We start from the raw sequence: 17939 nt of genomic DNA on the forward strand, positions 1-17939 counted from the left end.
GTTCAATGCAGTAGCTTTTTAAAACCCAGCTACTTTTATTTTTTTTTAAGCACCACTCTATTAAATCCTTTAAAACCATCGTTCTTCCTTTAAGATGCAAACCTGCCCTCCTGTTTAAATTTTTATTGCATTAAATGAATTGGTAAGCTCTTTTAAAATCATGTAAAAATTAAACATTTGTTTTAAAAAGCAAACTGTAGCTGCTTGAAGAATGTGTTATTTAAATTTAGGCCCCCATTTCCTTTCATTAAGCACTCCTTATGCTAATGCTGTCAGAATTTTGGATAAAGTATCTTTCTTCAACTCAATGGATTCTTTACTTATAGGAAAATGATTTTCCTGCAAGGATTACCGAGTTCATAATTCTAACCCTGAAAAGTTTTATTGACTGATTTCTCTATTAGCATCTTAATATCTAAACAGGGGGAATGATTTTAGAGTACACATGGAAAATATAGTTGATAAAGTGTAGCGTGCCATTTAAAGTTTCAGTAATCTGAAGTAAAAATACCAGTACACCAGTAGCACTTGGACCAGCTCCTGACATTGCTGTTTTGGCAAACTGATCCCAGGGGGCTGACAGCAGGGGAGAGAGGGAAGCCAGCTGGGAGGAATGGTGAGTATTCAAGCCTTCTCCGAGAACATCTCAAAATCAAATACAAAATCACATTACTCATTTCTTGTCTTTTCAACCCAAATAGTAGCGACCATAGTAATAATAATGGTATTGATTTATATAACACGTTAATATTCCTGAAGGTTTTTTTACATGCCACATCTCCTCGAGGGCTCAGAATGTGAGTTTATGTGGTCACAACATGACTGCTGATAAAGATATTATCGAGTTGCTCCCCTAAAGCCAGGGCAGGATAGGGAAGGCCAATGTGAGAAAGCCTGTGAACCCAGGAGAGAGCCCCAGGTGAAAGAAAACCTTTGTTTTACCCAGTGGAAACTCGTGGGCGAGGGGCTTCCACCCACACTGGCTGACCGTTTGCAAAAGCTGAGATATTGAGAGCCTGGGTCATCCACTGTTGGTGGTTAGATTTCTTATATGTAACGCAGTGCCCAGCACCCCACGAAACCGTGAGACCTGTTGGGTGATTCAGTCAGTCAGTCAGTCAAGGAACAGACACATCACACTTAGAATTCATATGGGGTGTGTCAAACTGAATTATATATTCATGACTTCACCTTGTGGTTGGAATCAAAAATGGTAAAAACAAAAAAGTGAATCATAAATAAGGCAAATAATGTAATCCACGTATATGTTGCTCTGCATTTTGTTATTACTGTAGGAATAGGTGCTCCAGTTTGAATTGATGGGTAGTGCTCCCATTCACTCATTCCTAATTATTATAGACCAATCACCAGGGACGCATAAATTAAAAAGATTCTAGACTCAGCCTGAGGCTCCACACCTCACATCTATCAGGAGCACGGGGAAATTGAAGTAGCCCAAACGAATGTTTTCAGTGCACCCAGCCAAGGGCTTAGACATATAACACAGGTTGAGTATCAGGACTCCTCTAAACCTGTAACCCCTATAATAATATTAACATTCCTCTGGCTGAGTTTTCATGTGCCTGTTGTTTGAAAAACCTACTGTCTCTCACTCACTTTCCACTAATATTCCCTTTTAAATCTCTCCTTCTCTCTTTCTGAATCAGGTTTCCTCTGAAACATTCCCAGTCTTTTCTGGACTTTTCTGCAGCTTCTTTATACCTGAACTCTTAAAGAATATGTGTTGCCTAGTTTCTGACAGTGCCAAAGATTGTTTTCAGGGGAACATAACTGTAAGTATGACTAGAGATGCTTACTAGTAATGTACACATCCAAAAATGCCACAAGAGTTTTGTGGGGAGAGTGCACCCTTAAAGATGTCTCCTTGTTTCTTGAAAGTTTGCCCTCCTCTTGGCCTTGATGCAAACTTACTGGGCTTTCTAATTAAAATGCACAAGTGTTAACCAGCATTTCACCTCAGTCAGTTGGTAACAGTTCATGCTCTGAAGTCCGTAGTCTGAGTAAATCTTCCCCGGTTACCTTTATGATTTAACTACAACTGGTTTCTTTTTTTCTTTCTTATTTAGAAACCTTATGCTTGTCAAATTCCAGGATGCACCAAACGCTACACAGACCCAAGTTCCCTACGAAAGCATGTGAAGGCACATTCTTCCAAAGATCAACAAGCAAGGAAAAAGGTAATTTTAAAAGAGAATTTATCCAGCCAGGAAAAGCACATTTAAGTTACTCTTGCGGTACTGGGACCTTGTGCAGGGCATTGGAATTCTTCTACCTCTCAAGTTGTGACATGCATTAGACGCTTTGAGGAGAGGGGCGTCTCCCACGAAGTAATAGCAGTGCAATGGTTTGCATAGCTCCTCTAACCAGATATGAATTTCTGGGGAGGGCCTGTATAATAAGAATCAGAGAAAATTAGTGGAAGTCACCTAAACTGGAGAGTGACACAAGGCTTTTATGGAAATTACGTCCACATAGCTAAAGAAAATTGAATTGGGAAAAACAGCACAACAAAAACCCTTTCTGGAGATAAGTGCTTTTTCATAAAATATCAATTGGCTAAAACCATTTTAGTTCTGATGGAGAAGGTAGGTGTATCTCTAGGATAAGTATAGAGCATCCCTCCCTTTAAGCTTAGAAAAAAAAAACACGTTTCTTAATAGGTACTGTGTATGGAAATTTGAGAAAGGAATTGAACCTAAGATTACTTTGACATCACTGAGGAATTAATGCATCTTTCAAAGTACATAGAAAGCATAGTGTCTTGGATTTGGAAGAAATGTTAAAGATCAACCAGCCAACCCACCTGACTCTCTCTCTCTTGACCTCGTAAAATCTCCAGCAGGTAGTTGGCCACGTTGTGCCTCCCCACCTTGAGAGCTGAGGAGCTTATTACCTTTCAAGGCATTTCCCAATAACTGAGTTTGTAAGTTTTTGGACCAACAAGTACCTTCTGACCATGGAAGAAAAACACAAACACACTGAGCTGACCTTAGCTTTTTGAATGTTTCCTTTGTGTCGAGATGGTACCGATTCATGTAAGGGCCCTTCGTAACAAAAGTAAGGGAAATTTAAGATTCAACTATGTCAAGTGATTTAAGCCCATGATGTGATTGAACCCCATGGCCATGGTTTTCAGGTCACCAGCACTTTTACTGAGCTAGAATTGTGCATTCTTTCATGGTTTATGGGGATTTAACACTTTTATGTTGGGAAATGCTGTGTAGTCTTTTTTTTTTTTTACTTGAGCTTTTTCTTCCTTGAGAGGTGTTAGCATAATGCCAGTTGAGGGCTCATATATGGAAAGAATTTGACCTCTTCCCTGTGAATGAGAAAAATGCCCAGTCGGAAGGATTTGATGGATAATCTTAATTGCATACAAACCCACTCTTGTAAGTCAACTGTTAAAATCATTTTTTCCTCTATAAATACAATTAAGTCTCTTTTATTGGAATACAGTAAACTGATACCAGATGATCATTATCAACAGATGATCAGTCAACATGGGCTAAATATATTCCTATATTGAAGAAGAGCAAAGGAACTGCTAAGTGAATTAACAATATAAATAAAATTTTAAGAAGGATACTTAATCTTTTTAAAATAACACCAGGGTTGCATCCTGTTCACTATGTCGGCAGGACCACCACCTAATGGCTTTTGTCAGTATCTGTGTGTGTATCTTATGAACTTGATGTGATAAGTTATCTTTGTTTAAAAAACAAAAATAAAACAGAATCAAAACTCTTGAGGGTTTTTTCTCCTAAATCTGACCATTCATCCCCTAAGTTGTCTGAAATGTATGAAGTTTTACCATAATAGCAAATCCATTATCAGATTGGAGAGCACCTTCACTGAGAAAAACACCTGCCTTGGACAGGGGAGAATGCAGATCCCACATGCCGGCAAATAAGCAACAGTACGATATTCCACATAAGAAGGTAACCTGGGGGGCGCCTGGGTGGCTCAGTCGGTTAAGCGTCTGCCTTCGGCTCAGGTCATGATCCCAGGGTTGTGGGATCGAGCCCCACATCGGGCTCTCTGCTCAGTGGGACCCCTGCTTCTCCCTCTCCTCCCTGCTCGTGCTCTCTGTCGCTATCTCTGTCTCTCTCAAATAAATAAATAAATAAAAATCTTAAAAAAAAAAAAAAGAAGGTAACCTGGGTTGACAATAAGTATGGAAACAGAATGAGATATTTTCAGGAATTATTAATTAATTGGTTTCCATTGTTCAAACACGGTGTGTCTCAGCCTCTATATAAAGGAGGAATAGTTTTGATTGTGTGAAAGATTCTTGAAGCACTAATTTAAAAAAAGAAAATCAGACCCCAAGACTACAAAATAGAAATTTAAAGACAGTTTGCAGACAGCCTTCAACAGTCAGGCTAGGTAGCAAGGAGATACTTTCCAGGAGCAATATTATAACCTAATATCAAATATTGCAGTATTCTCTTAATTTTGTCTTCCAGAAAATGAGGTACTGTGTCTGCAGTGATTTTGCTTTTGATGTGCACCCTGTTTCTTACAAATGGGTGAGCTGGATGTGGCTGCCTTTTATTGCCCATACCTTAGGGACAAGTTTACCAGGTTTGCTCTCCAAATTTTAACCGGTCTTTTAAATCTGAAGATTTTAAAAATCTGTTATGAATCAGTGATAAATTAATCTGCGGAAATTAAAACAATGAAAGTTGCTCCATCCAATAAAAAGAAGAAATGCCACTCCTCAGAGAAGCTGTGCGCATAAACCTAAAATCAGGCAATCCCCATTTTCAGACCTGGTGCTGGCGTGTAATATTTACATGGTACAATGTTGTTACTAGACCTTGGAGAGATTCTAATTGCTAACTCACATCAGTGCTTGGTATTTGAAATATTTCCTGGCAGCAATAATAAAAAAAAAAAAAAAAGAAGAAGAAGAAGAAGAAGTAAGAAACAATAAACCTTTTAAGGCAGAATTAAGATTATTTACGACTTTAATTAAAAATTGAAAACTGGCATCATTTCAAAAAAGCCTTTACAAAAATGTGAATTCATCAAAAATAACCATAAAAATTCCAAGGTGATAAAGGCACAGTGGAGTAATGGTCCCAGCCCTAGGGAATTGTTTTGTTGAAAAGAATAAAACCCTTTTCTGTCACACCCTGTTAGTCATGGACTCGTTTAATATACCCTGCCTGCCTGCTTTCCTCTAATCCTCTTTTTAACCTCCCCCTAGACACTAAATGACATTATTTTGGTCTTAACGTTGCCAGCTTTATGAGGCCCCACTCTGAAATCTGGGCCAGTGACAAGGCACCCTCAGCCGTAAGACAGATGTTTATCAGGAGAGGCAGAGTCCTTATGAATGATGCCCTGGCCATGGGCAGATGGCCCTTCCCCACACCTGTTGGATCCTACTGAAAAACCAAAGACCTGAAAGCTTAGCTAAATATTATTCAAGCTATGGAAAGAAAGAAAGAAGAAGAAGGGGGGAAAAGCTCTTTTGCAAAGGAATTGGGGTAATTTGGCTCATTGCATGCAGAAAGTAACTTTTCTCTTTGCCTAATGTGTGCGCACCCACACATTCCATCAGCTGGTGTACAGTCTTCTTCCACTGAATGCGCCTTACGGATCTTGAGTCCATTAAAGAGAGGGCTACACGGATAAGTGAGTCACGGGATACTCAAGTCACCAGCTATGGTCTTGGGCGAGAAGAGAACTTAGCCTGCAGAGCAAAAGGCAGACTCTGTCCTTCAGGTCTGCCTGATGAGTGGCGAAATAAGAGAAAACTAAGGCAATAAGCCACTTGAAATTTCCCTCAAGGCTGTGAGCTTTATCAGAATTTTTCATTTGCATCGTGGAAATGCCCATAAGTGGTGATGGTGGTGGTGGGGGGTGGGGTTCCCTTCAACTCTGGTTTGTTATCGAAATGGACTTTTGAAAGCGAATGCAAAAGAATGCCGGGCCAAAAGTTAGAGACGGCACGCATCTTTCGTCCATTTCACAGCTCCCCAAAGGTGCCAGACTCTGGCTGTGATTTGTGAACTGTTTACAATCACCTCTGACCCTCCCTGGTTGATGGGTCGCAGCCTCAACCAGGCTGTGATAAACCCAGCACAGCATTCGGAACCTGCACGAATGCAACATGCACTTCTCTTTCCTGCTTAAGGGGCAGCTCTGGGTCGCTGTCTGGCTAAGACAGAGCAACTTAGGCAACGCACCTCTTCTGGTAGAACTAGGGGTTCGTGGACTCTGTTCGGAGTCACCACCACCCCATCTTGCCTCAAAGCTGTAAACAATTTCATTAAGTACCGCAGAGCTCACCTTGCTTTGTGCCCTTGTTAGAATCTTCCAAAGAAGGTTCTAGTTCCCCTACATGGACGCACCGATTAGAGGAGCTGCTGAGGCTCTCACTTTCCTCCCGGTTGTTTTCTGGTGTCATCTGCACGACAGAGGCCTGCACAGGGGGCCACACAATCAGAGGTCTTCCCAGACGGTGACTTTCCTTTTTCTCTTTCCTTCTTCCTCCCTCCCTTCCTCCCTCTCTCTCTCCCCCACCTTCTCTCACTCGGACTCTTAATGGAACGTCAGTCAGTCACAGGCACAGATCATGGACGCATGATTTCAGGATGAACTAGCCGCCCCCTTCCTCTCACATGCCATAAATCACATTGGAAATCCTGTTGGAGGAGTGATGCTTCTGTGATGTTGAAATGGCACTAAAATGGTTTTTTTTTTTTGTAAGTGAGTCATTCACCAACTTCTATCCTTTAATGACCGTTGGTGGCAGATTGCTTCTCTCTGTCTCCTCAAAACGACGGTGGGCCATACTGTCCTGCCCGAATGTCCTGATGCCTCAGTTGAGGGTAACTGATTTTGAGAAAGGCGCTGGATGTGCTTTTATAAGGCAAATGATTGTGGCCCAAAGTAGTGATGTTAATTAATTCAGCTGAAGCGATAAAGAGAAATCATCTTAAATTTAATAAATTTAACGTTCGACTCATAGCACTGATTTGAAGTTGAGACCAGCCACGTGGAGGCTTCCAGTTTAGGGAAGTGACTGCGGCTCTGCTTTGGAGGGCAATGGTGCTGTAGCTGTTAGGAAGGGCTTGAGAATCCCTACGGGGTGTGGGAAGTGGAGGGGTGGGGTCACTTGCCTATAAAGTAAGCAGTTGGTGAGGAAAAGCTTCTCTTCCTTTCTGGAGAGAGCAGAAAACCTGTCTTCAGCCTTGTGAATACAGAAAAATACGTCCTAGCTAGCAGGCCTAGAGGCCCAGGGTCTTTTTGTAAGTCTTAGAGCAGTGTTGCCCAAAGTGTGTTCTTTGGAACACATCCCACAGGATGTTATGAGATATTCCTTTTAAAAAGTTTGTTGTTGTCATATATGTTTGGGAAATGCAGAGCTAAATAATATTCAAGGTTTTTTTCTTGCAAGAATTCGCAGAGCTGGAGACATATGAAATCTTTTTCCTCTAGAGCATCTCAACAAACTACTCTTCTAGTAAATTCCTTGAGAAATAATCTCACATAATTTCATTTATTTCATCTAACAAATATTTATTTAAGCACCCACTGGGTGCCAGGCCCTGGGCTAGACCCAGTCGTGCAAGTGGGTGTAAGACAGATGCATATTTTCTGTCTCCATAGAGACGTGTTGTCTTGATGAAACCCGACAACAATAAAGAGGTCAACAGAAAATAAGTAGCGTAAATGCAGGCAAGGAAACAGTGTGGGGATTGTTACGGAGGTTACAGAGAAGGACCTACTGAGGGGAGACGGTCAGGAGCACATCTGAATAACCACTCTGGAAATGAGAAAAATGCATCAGTGCACAATTTTAAAAAAGCACCGTGTACATCGAAATACTATAGTGGGGGGCACCTGGCTGGCTCAGTCGGTGGAGCGGGAGACTCTTGATCTCGGGGTCATGAGTTTAAGCCCCACGCTGGGCATGGGGACTACTTAAAGAAAACCACTGTGCCTTCCTGTTTGAACTTCTTCTAGAAGAAGGTGGCACAGTAAGGATATAGCAGCAGATGTCAGGATCACGTTAGCTGTTCTCCTTGCGTGGTTTGTCAGCGCGTCCTCCATCACAGTGGCATTAGAAGGACTGGGCGCTAGACAGTGAAACGCATAGCTTTCGTCTCCCACCCAAGAACATGACTCCCGACGGTCAGCATTTGCCATTCACTGAGCCATCAGCACAGGGCAGGCCCTGCAGCAGCTCTGAGTTTAGAAACACGACCTGAACTTGCCCTCCTGAAGATGACATTCCAGCAAGACACACGGACTTACGTGCTTTCAGTATGATTGGAGAAGTGCTGTGATCAAGTCTCACACATAGAATGCTTCTGGAACATGGCATCTGAGAGTTCCTTTGCAAATGACAGACATTCTTAAGGAGTGAAGTCTTGGGTTCTGTCATTTGAAAGCAAAGAGGAGATCCGTGGGTTTTTATATTGTCCTCGATGACTTTACAATACCTTGTCATACGTGGCAAAGTAGTTTTACTTCTATTCTCCCTGAAAATTCTGACTGAGGGCAAAAAACGGGGTTGTGTGGCACAGCTCTGGCCAGCCATGTAAGGCATGAGGATCCTCTGGCAGCTGCTTTAATAAGCAGTTCGGGCCGTACGGTGCCTCGCACAGCTAGCCTATGGAAACAGTGCCTAGGTAATGGCTTTTTTGATTGATTGACAGAAGCCTTCTAAGCTTCTCATTCCCTTTCCCTTATTAGATTTTGTGAATTCTTGATGAAAATGGTTTTGGAATAAAAGCATTTAGCTCCGACTCTCTGCTGCCTAAATATATGTCCTAAAATATCATGACACAGCTAAACACAGATCTTCCTGGGCTCCGCGCTTCATCTCTGTCCTTAAAGTCCTCGCATCCCTCGAGTGGTCACCACTCTCTCTGCTAGTTCTCTTGGTCTTCCCTTTGAGCTTTGCCTGTGATATCCATGGGAAATATTTTCCCATTTTGTTTGTATCTTGGCTCTCTGAGCAGCGAAGATTTATTTTCAGGGTGACTTCACGCCAGGGCCTGGATAAGCCTAACGTAAAAATTTTTCCTGGTGGACCCTGGGCAGGTGGTCGTGTCTTAGAGCAGTGTTTGGATTGGATGTCAGAAGCTACGGCCTCTTTTAAGCAGTGCCATGAATTGTTTTGTGACTTTGCTTAAGTTACATGCCCTAGTTTTTTTCCATTTCCCATCTTCACAGCTGGCTTGAAAGACAAATACAGGGCCTCAGAGGTGAAGGGGGACCTATTTCAGCAGAAGCCATTGTTCTATCACATACCTGCAATCCAGGGCAGTATGTGAATGACAACGGGATGACAATGTCTTTGCAAATAATTTCCTTCCCCGAGAACTGAATAGTCTTGTGGGTGGAGTCATGGTTCCGTGATTACGATAGCCAGTCTTTCCGGGTCATGTGGATGCTTGGATGATGGTGCAAGAAAGATCCAAACAAGAGAAAGGAAGCTGAGACCCAAACCAGAGGGCATTAAAAAGAAATTTGAACCTGTGATATTTGGTTCTATTCAGGGGTTATTAACCTGGGCTCCATGGACCATAAAGGGGTGGGGGGGGTGCTCCACAGCTGGATGGATTTCAGGAAACTCACGAAATCCCAGAAATTATATGCAAAATGTATTTTCTAGGTAGAGGCTCTAGAGATTTCACTGACTCTCCAAAATTAAGAGCCTCTGATGACAAACAAAACAAATAAACAAAACAACCCCACAACAGGACATAAGGAAACCCTGGGAAGCGCTATACGTATCTGTTAAGTTGACTATGGTAATCGTATTGTGGCTATGTGCATATGTCCAAATCAAATTGTATACGTTAAATACATGCCGGTCTTTGTATATCAAGTACAACTCAATATAAAAGAAACAAAGTTTAAGAAAGAAAAGAAGAAAGACTATCTGAGCTAAAAGAAATGCAGGACCCCTAGTGACTGTTTCACCTGGCTTTCATTGTAATACCCAAAAAGACTCTGCCCAACTAAGAAGAATCTATGCTTCACATGCCCTGGAAGATTGCCTCCTACTTACCTGACATTTACCATGTATCTGATAGTCTGCTAAGTGCTTGGGTGTAAGAAAAAAAAAAAAAAACGGTAAGATACACTCCTCTCCCTTGAGGCATTCAGAGATGTCAAAGCTGGATTTTCACAAGGGGTGGGCTGATTGCCCAGATGGCAAACGGAAATGTGGGGTAGGAATAGACTGGAAGCATGTGTACCAGTTAGGAGGATGTGTACTTGGACGAGATTTAACAGAGTCCTGGACGAGGGTTAGCGGGCAGTTGGGATGAAAGTGAGTGAACAGGAGGTAATGGTGGACTGAATGCCAGGGGTGAGTGGAAGGGAAGAGTCAAGATGGTGCCAGAGTTCCTAGCTTTGGGATTGGGTGAACAGTCCCCAGGGAGGAGCTTCTTCTTCCTCAGCGAAACCTCAGTCCTGCTCTTAAGGCCTATCAATTAATTGGATCAGGCCCACTCAGATTATCAAGGATAATCTCCTTTCCTTAAAAATCAGCTGACTATACACACTAATCACATCTAAAAAATACCTTCACAGCAATACCTAGATCCGTGTCTTATTGTGTAACTGGGGACAAGAGCCTAGCCAAGGGGACACAGGAAAATAACCATCACACCCAAAAACTAGAGTCCTTTATGTTAAGATTCAACTGAGGTTACTTTATTCGAAGGTGACACTAACCACATGAAAACGGGGTATGGCGCACCTCAAAGTGTGATTCATGTTAGTGCAAACTGATGGCTCACTAGGAAAACAGAAGGAAGTTAATTGTTGGGTACACCTGGTCCTAACCCTTTGTATTTAAGCCTTTGTTCAAAGCAAGTATGTTCATGCCAACTAATTTACAGACACTGCTAAGAGAGTAAAAGGGGATTATACTGCATGCAAATAAGCAGATACTTTGTACAAACATTTTGCATTATATATCAGAGAGTTTACAGGATCATATAAGTTTCTTATAATATGTTGACTTTTAAATCAGTCATTATTGTCCTATTTTATATCATACAATGTTAATAGTGTGTTTAAGTCATACTAAATGAAATAATGACCGAAAAACACTTAGCGTGCTGCCTGCCACATTATACATGCCCAATAAAGGTTAGAGATTACTACAAGAATTACATCATGTTGTCTATTAAGAGTTTGTAAGAGGGGTGCCTGGGTGGCTCAGTTGGTTAAGTGGCCGACTCTTGATTTTGGCACAGACCATGATCTCAGGGTCCTGGAATCTGACTCTGCACTCGGCAGGGAGTCTGCTTGAGAATTCTCTCTCCCCACACTCTCTCTCTTTTTCTCTCTCTCCCCCCCACCCCCCCAAAATAAATCCTAAAAAAAAAGTTTCTAAGAGAGAAGACAGGTGATTATTGAAATTTTAGTCCATTTTCTCTACTCCAGACTCCTCCATTAATTTATTTTTCCCTCAAAGAGATTTTAGCTATTTAAAAACGATACCTAGAAACTGTGAGGTCATGACATAATTGTAAATTGTTTATATTATCCACCTTGCTTTTTCCTCACACAAGAAACACATTTGTAGTCAGGTGTACATGTTTTAAAATCTTGACCAGACAAGCTGACTGTCCTGATGTCTATTTTCATCCAGAGAATTCGTATCTCTGGGTTGGAAATCTCTGCCATTTGTCAGCTTGCCGATAGATATTGTTACATGAGTGAGAAATGGAGGGTTGGAGATTTCATGCCGAGGAGTTTTGCTTTCATGCCCACTTTAGACCTTGGTGGTTTCCCGACTGCCTTTTCTAAACTGACAGAAGACTTCTCATTATTCTTTATTATTCCTTATTCTTAGAATGATTTACTATTTCATTTACTCTTGTGTGAGTTATCTGCACATTTCTCCTGTCTACACATGGACCTCTGCGTCCTGGACCTGGATTCAAAGCCCGACGTCACCAGGTTTAATGAATGAGTTATTTAACGTCTCAGCTTCAGGCTCTCCTTTGTGAATTGGAGATAGTAGCAGCAAGCCCGTAGGCTTGTCGTAGTTATTAGTGAGAAAACATAAGCACAGCGCTTGTTGCAGTCCTCGGTGTAGCTCAAGCCTTGGAGTGGGGAGCTGTGGCCGCGGGGGTGGGAGTTTATGGTAAAAGGTGTGACGGTACAGAGGAAACGGCTGCTGCTGAGGAAACTGGCTTTGAGGAGAGGGGTCAAGAAGCGAAAAATTATGGGGCGCCTGGGTGGCTCAGTCAGTTAAGCGGCTGCCTTCGGCTCAGGTCATGATCCCAGGGTTCTGGGATCGAGTCCCGCATCGGGCTCCCTGCTCAGCGGGAGGCCTGCTTCTCCCTCTGCCTCTGCCTGCCGCTCCCCCTGCTTGTGCTCTCTCTCTCTCACTATCTCGCTCTCTCTGTGTCAAATAAATAAATAAAATCTTTAAAAAAAAAGCGAAAAATTATCTAAGTGGAGCAGAGATTTTTCCTGCCCCGCCTGGTTTAGTTGCAGTCTGGCCTAAGAAGTTAGGGAACCTGACAAGTTGATGTTTGAGCCTTCTGCAAGGCTCCACCTGAGTGGTTCATCAAGTGGAATCCAATCCCTGTAATTCAGATGCTTAATGGTGATTGTGGTCGTAGGGATAATAAAGAAAGGGTCTTATTTTGCCACTTTTAATGCTTTGACATTTCAGAGCCATATTGTGTACAGCACCCCATTTTATTCTTTTGGCCTTTAGACTCAGGATACATTTTTTTATTACGACTTGTACTCTCTTTAGTTTGTTTCCGAGAAATGAGAAAGTTTAGAAGTAGAGAGAGGGCCAAGTAACGATGCCAAAAGGTGGTATGCTGGTTCTCTACATGCAAAAGACCTACAGAAATGTGCACCCGAGTTCGTTAATATGACCTAATGCAAAGCTGTCTGTTAAGTCTTGACATACTGTTTGCAGTCTTGGCATTCCATAGAACGTTTTGGCAAAAGATTATTCTCCCACCCGACAATCCAGAGCCGTCTTTATAAACTCTAGCAAAGTGTCATGTGACATCTTAAATGCTCACGCTTTCCGCTGTTTGTCGAGTACAGACGAACTCTTGAGTTAACTGTTAGGAGACTGCGCTCTGTAGGGCTGCTCTTCTAACTGGAATCCAAAGATGTTTTCCCTGAGTGGCTTTTCGGGATGGGTGCCTGCTACGCTGCCCCTCCACGGGGTCAGCTGTGGGCACAGCTGTAGTCCGTCAGAATTATAAGCGTCTTTAAATGTAATCACATCCTCCAGCACGGACAATCACATTTAGAAAGTCCCAAAAGATATTCATAAAGCCTCTTCATGAAATCTTAAGCTTTCTGACAATGAAGACAATCTCTTTTTTGTTGTTATTTAATAAACCTCATATGCCCAAACATTCTTTACATTTTTTTTGGTAGCTCAAAAACTTACCTTCGCCTTGGAACACCCACAGGTGAGCCCTATTCTGTCTTCCGAGGAGGCTTCTTTTCCATTCACGACCCCGCTGATGTACGGAGAGATTCTGCGCCAATATCTCTAGTTCCCTGCAATTTTTTCTTATTACCCAGCTTCCAGATTTTTTAGCATATGGATCGCGTTCCTCCCTATTCTTTCCATTTTGTTCATGCCACGGGATAGTGTCAGCTAGGGTCACGTGAGACCCACGTGTCATTTATTGGCTGTTGAGGCAAGCATTCAGGTTGAGAAAGTTGACAGGGAAACTGATGTTAACAGGCCTTCTGTGCCCCCGTAAGATGTTTAAACATGGACTGTGGTCAGATCCATGATTATAATTATGGTGGTAATGTGAGGGATGAATTAGGGATTTAGGGTGAAAGGAGACAAGGCAATTAGTTAGGCTGGCCTATTTCCATTAATCGAGATTCTTGACTGCATCCAGTTGGGCTGTCATCAGCTCCAGGATTCTCAGTCTTGTCCAAAATGCTACCATGAGAGATTTCGCTCAATATCCTGTTGAATTCTAGCCTCATTATATTTGGCGCTTTCACATAATGGCATCAAAAAAGGAAATAAGGATTCTCTGGTTGTGCTCAGTATTCCATCCTTCCTTCTGAACTGCTCACCAACCTGTAATTCTTTCTAGAATCTTTCCAACCATGACTTTTAAGAATTCTGGTGCTCAGTGGCATTTCTAGGCTTTATCTTTTTTTTTTTTTTGCCCTGTTGACATTTGAGGCATGGATTTCTCTTTCTCCATTTTTGGGGCCTTATCTCTTGGTACCTTCTCAAAGCATACTTTTATAACCATATTCACAAGTGTTTTTGGGAGCAGAGTTTCTGATAACCTTAGAACTTTGCATTCCCTAACTAGCTAGCTAAGCTCTCTGGCTACTTTCTCTCCTTTGTGAGGCTTTACTCCTCTCCCGCCCTACTTCCGGCAATTATTTTTCTAATATTTCCCATTTGGCGCTCTTACCTATGGGAAGTATAAAAGCCAGGTAGTAGCAGAGTTGTGATAGACTTGCTTAACTCCAGTGTGTATCTTTCCATATAGTTTTCTATCATATATAAACATATTATGGGGCCCCTCTGTTTTTTATTCTTTTTACTCGGTAGTGTATAGTAACAACCACTGACATGAGGAGTTTTCCTTACTCGGTATTTGCAAGGACATCACTGGGCTCTGAAAAAGGAAGGTCAGTAGGGAAAACAGGTCAAGAAGTGGCAGAACACATCAGACAAGAAGCTCTGTATCACAGTAGCTTTGGGCTAACCGAGCCCACAGGCACTGGCTGTAGGAATTTGGGTAATATTTACCCACTGTCGGCTTTGAATAAATTGTATTTTGAGATGGTAGTGCAAAGGACATCCTTGGCATTTCCTCATCTGTACATAAACAAATACAAAAATCAGATTTCATTTCTGTGTATTCAGAATAGCAATCAAGGATTGCTTTTTTTTTTTTTTAAGATAATCTTGTTCTTTTATATGGAAAAATATGTACAAGTTCCCCAATTTCCAGGTCATAAAGACTCAGACATATTAAGGTGCTCAAATCATGGCATAAATCAGCAGAAGAACCTAATGCTTCCTGTTTTCCCCACCTCCCACGTCCACCCCGATTATGAGCCCCTTCCCCTATCAGGATGTTAAGATTGAAACTAACCAGAGACCTTAGCACAGCCAGACACTCACAAACTCAGTACTAGTTCTAGCTTTTCAACCATCAGCGATAGCAAGAAGCAGCAAGCTGGCATTTAAAACATGTAGTAATGGGGTGGATGAGTGGCTCAGTCAGTTAAGCTTCAGACTCCTGGTTTAGGCTCAGGTCTTGATCCTTAGGGTGGAGAGATGGAGCCCCGCATTGTGCTTTGCACTGGGCATGGAGTCTGCTTGAGATTCTCTTTCTCCCTCTGCCCCACCCCCCACTCACGCTCTCTCTCTCTCTCTCTCTCAAATAAATAAATTCTTTTAAAAAAAAAACCATGCAGGGGCACCTGGGTGGCTCCGTCGGTTGAGGCTCGGACCCTTGATTTCCACTCGGGTCATGATCTCTGGGATCCATGTCCATGCTGAGCCTGGAGCCTGCTTGGAATTCTCTCTCTCTGCCCCCACCCCACTTGCGCCCATGTGCTGTCTCTCTCTCTAAAAAAACCATGCAGTAATGACCTAATAGATAGAATTATAGGTAGAATTACCCATTTTTATTTTCTTCCCTTAATGGAATAAGGGTTTAAAGGAAATGGTAAAAGAAATAGTAGCTGCCAAACGCGTGGGTAGTACGGTTTACTGGGCATTTGTATGGCTGTTCACCTCTTGAATCTTCCCAGCAGTTCCACAGTTATTATTGTAACCCCATCTGAGAGATCAAAGACCTAAGGCTCCGAGAAGCTAAATGACTTTACGAAGCACACTCAGGCGCGGGAGAACTATACCCCAGCTGAGAGTTTCTGACTCAACCATCAGTGCTCCTTTGACGCTAGTGTTTTTACTCTGGGCTGTGTGCGTTCCCACCATGGGAAATTCTGTAGCTTGTCAACAGGTTGTTGCTGGGAGGATCATTTTCGGAAGCTCTAGAGCAGCCCTCTGTTAGAAGATGGTGGCCTGGCCCCCAATGGAGACGCTGCCCCTAGGGCCCTCATGTTTGGCAGTACCAGCCTTAGAATTCTCTCAATCTTACTATCGGTGGCTGGGCCAGCAGGACCATCCAGGTGGGCAGCCCTGAGCCCACACTGGTACCCATAAGGGTGCCAGCCTCCATTTCTCTCCTTCAGGGCTCCCTCCCACCCTCTCCCCCATATGTGGGATCGCCTAGGTGCCCAAATGAGTCCTGGGACACACGGCTATGCGATCATTCTAGAGCCCTGTAGGCAGACCCTAATTCCAGGAGAGTGCCCTGGTGAGCAGATGGCCAGTACACCGTTTCTTTAGCTGAATCACTTGAGATTGGACCTCTAGTGTGATGTAGACATACTAACTTGGGGTGACTCGAATGGATTATAAAGACAGGAACCCTGCAAAAATATTTTGTCCAGTGCCCTGCACAGCTAGGGATGGCTCTGTAGCTGGCAGGAACTGTAAGGGCTCTGAGATTTGACCCTGGGTGCGAGTAAGTTAACCGGCTCCAGTTTAATGGGTGCTGGCGGAAGACAAAAGGAGAGCTTGTCACTCAGAGCCTCTCATAGCGGTGGCCAGAGTATTATCACTTTCTTGTTCCAGGTCCTTAAGGTAACACAAAGAGGTCCAGGCAGCATCTGCACACTCAGTGGGCTGTGTTACACGAGGGAAATTCTGAGCGTAGGGAACCCAGATCTTTTATAATGGATGAAAGCATGCCTAACCTTTGGCTTGGGAGGGAGAGATGATCCTGGTCAGTTTTCCAAGGCTGTTGAATGTGGAAACATCCTGAGAAAGATAGTCCAGAAAGGCAGTCAGTGCCTCTGCTCCCAAAACGTGGACAAACCTGAGACTCAGGGAGAATTGCCTCTCAACGGTCGGTTCCTATTGCCCCCTCTTGATTGCAAATGTGCAAGAACAGCAGAACCCTGGCATGGCCCTACACCATCAGGATTATCCCTGAGTACAAGTGTTTTCTAAAAGAAAAGACTGAAGCCAGGAGAGAAGGAACATGGGCGTTGGGAAGGACACGATTCTATACCTTGTGGGTCTGCATATAACTCTGACCGTTTCCATCCAAGTTCGTTTCAGACCCTACAGACCTATCCACGGGCAACACCGTTTATCTCATGGTTTGATTTGGGAGCTGCTCACCTGTACTTAAATTATCCCTTCCTCTAGCCTGTATTACAGTGCTCAGAAGCATCAGCATTGCAGTGTTCTATTCAGTTAGGGGATTGTCTCCAGAAGACCCCTGTATAATTTTGTTTTGTTATATGGCAACAGCAATGCAACAGTCCCTTCACTCCCATTAATATATCGATATGGCTTGAATGACAGGTTTTCAAGTAGCATCTCTGTCTGTCCTCTGTGGGTCATGGATCAGAGGAAGTGAGAAATGATGAGGATATTTGGACCTCGGGGAGGTAGTTTCAAGAGGGTCTCGGGAGGATAAAGGAATCGTTTGAAACTACTGGATGTCAGGGCAGAGAAAAACCCAAGCATCAGGAAAAAAAAAAATGGATGAGGTGGGGTGGTGTATTCGAAGTCATTCCGTGGTTTATCCTAGAGCCCATCCTGCTATTGGACTTTAAGAATAGATCTTAAAATGGAGTTTTCCTATTCCATCTCCTTAGATTTCCTTGGCTTTTTAAAGGAATGTAGGCAGTACATTCTTAAAGGAATGTCAGGGGAGTGTTTTTAAAGCAGCAACTCAAAGGCAGTTGTGTTTGCTCACTTGTCACTGTCACCCTCCCTCCTGGACGCCCAGCCCAGCATCAGCCGTGTCTTCAGCCCTGGGAGCACATGCTGCTCGCGCTGTCGCCTCTGGGGACCACTCTCCTGTGCAGATGCTGCC

The 17939-nt window shown here is 43.0% G+C and overlaps 1 protein-coding gene across 7 annotated transcripts in view; it reads left to right on the top strand.

Annotated features, from left to right (window-relative positions):
• GLIS3 (GLIS family zinc finger 3) overlaps positions 1-17939 on the top strand; it is a 439369-nt gene that overhangs the window by 340185 nt on the left and 81245 nt on the right. For all 7 annotated transcript variants that reach the window (XR_013443988.1, XR_013443987.1, XM_078062287.1 and 4 more), the window contains one exon: positions 2088-2198. Coding sequence is in view for 5 of the 7 variants with exons in the window: in XM_078062287.1 (XP_077918413.1) it covers positions 2088-2198 (111 nt within the window). In the remaining 2 variants the exon portion in view is untranslated. The remainder of the gene's footprint in view (positions 1-2087; positions 2199-17939) is intronic.

Source organism: Halichoerus grypus, chromosome 14, assembly GCF_964656455.1.
Source record: "Halichoerus grypus chromosome 14, mHalGry1.hap1.1, whole genome shotgun sequence".
Taxonomy (NCBI): Eukaryota; Metazoa; Chordata; class Mammalia; order Carnivora; family Phocidae; genus Halichoerus; species Halichoerus grypus.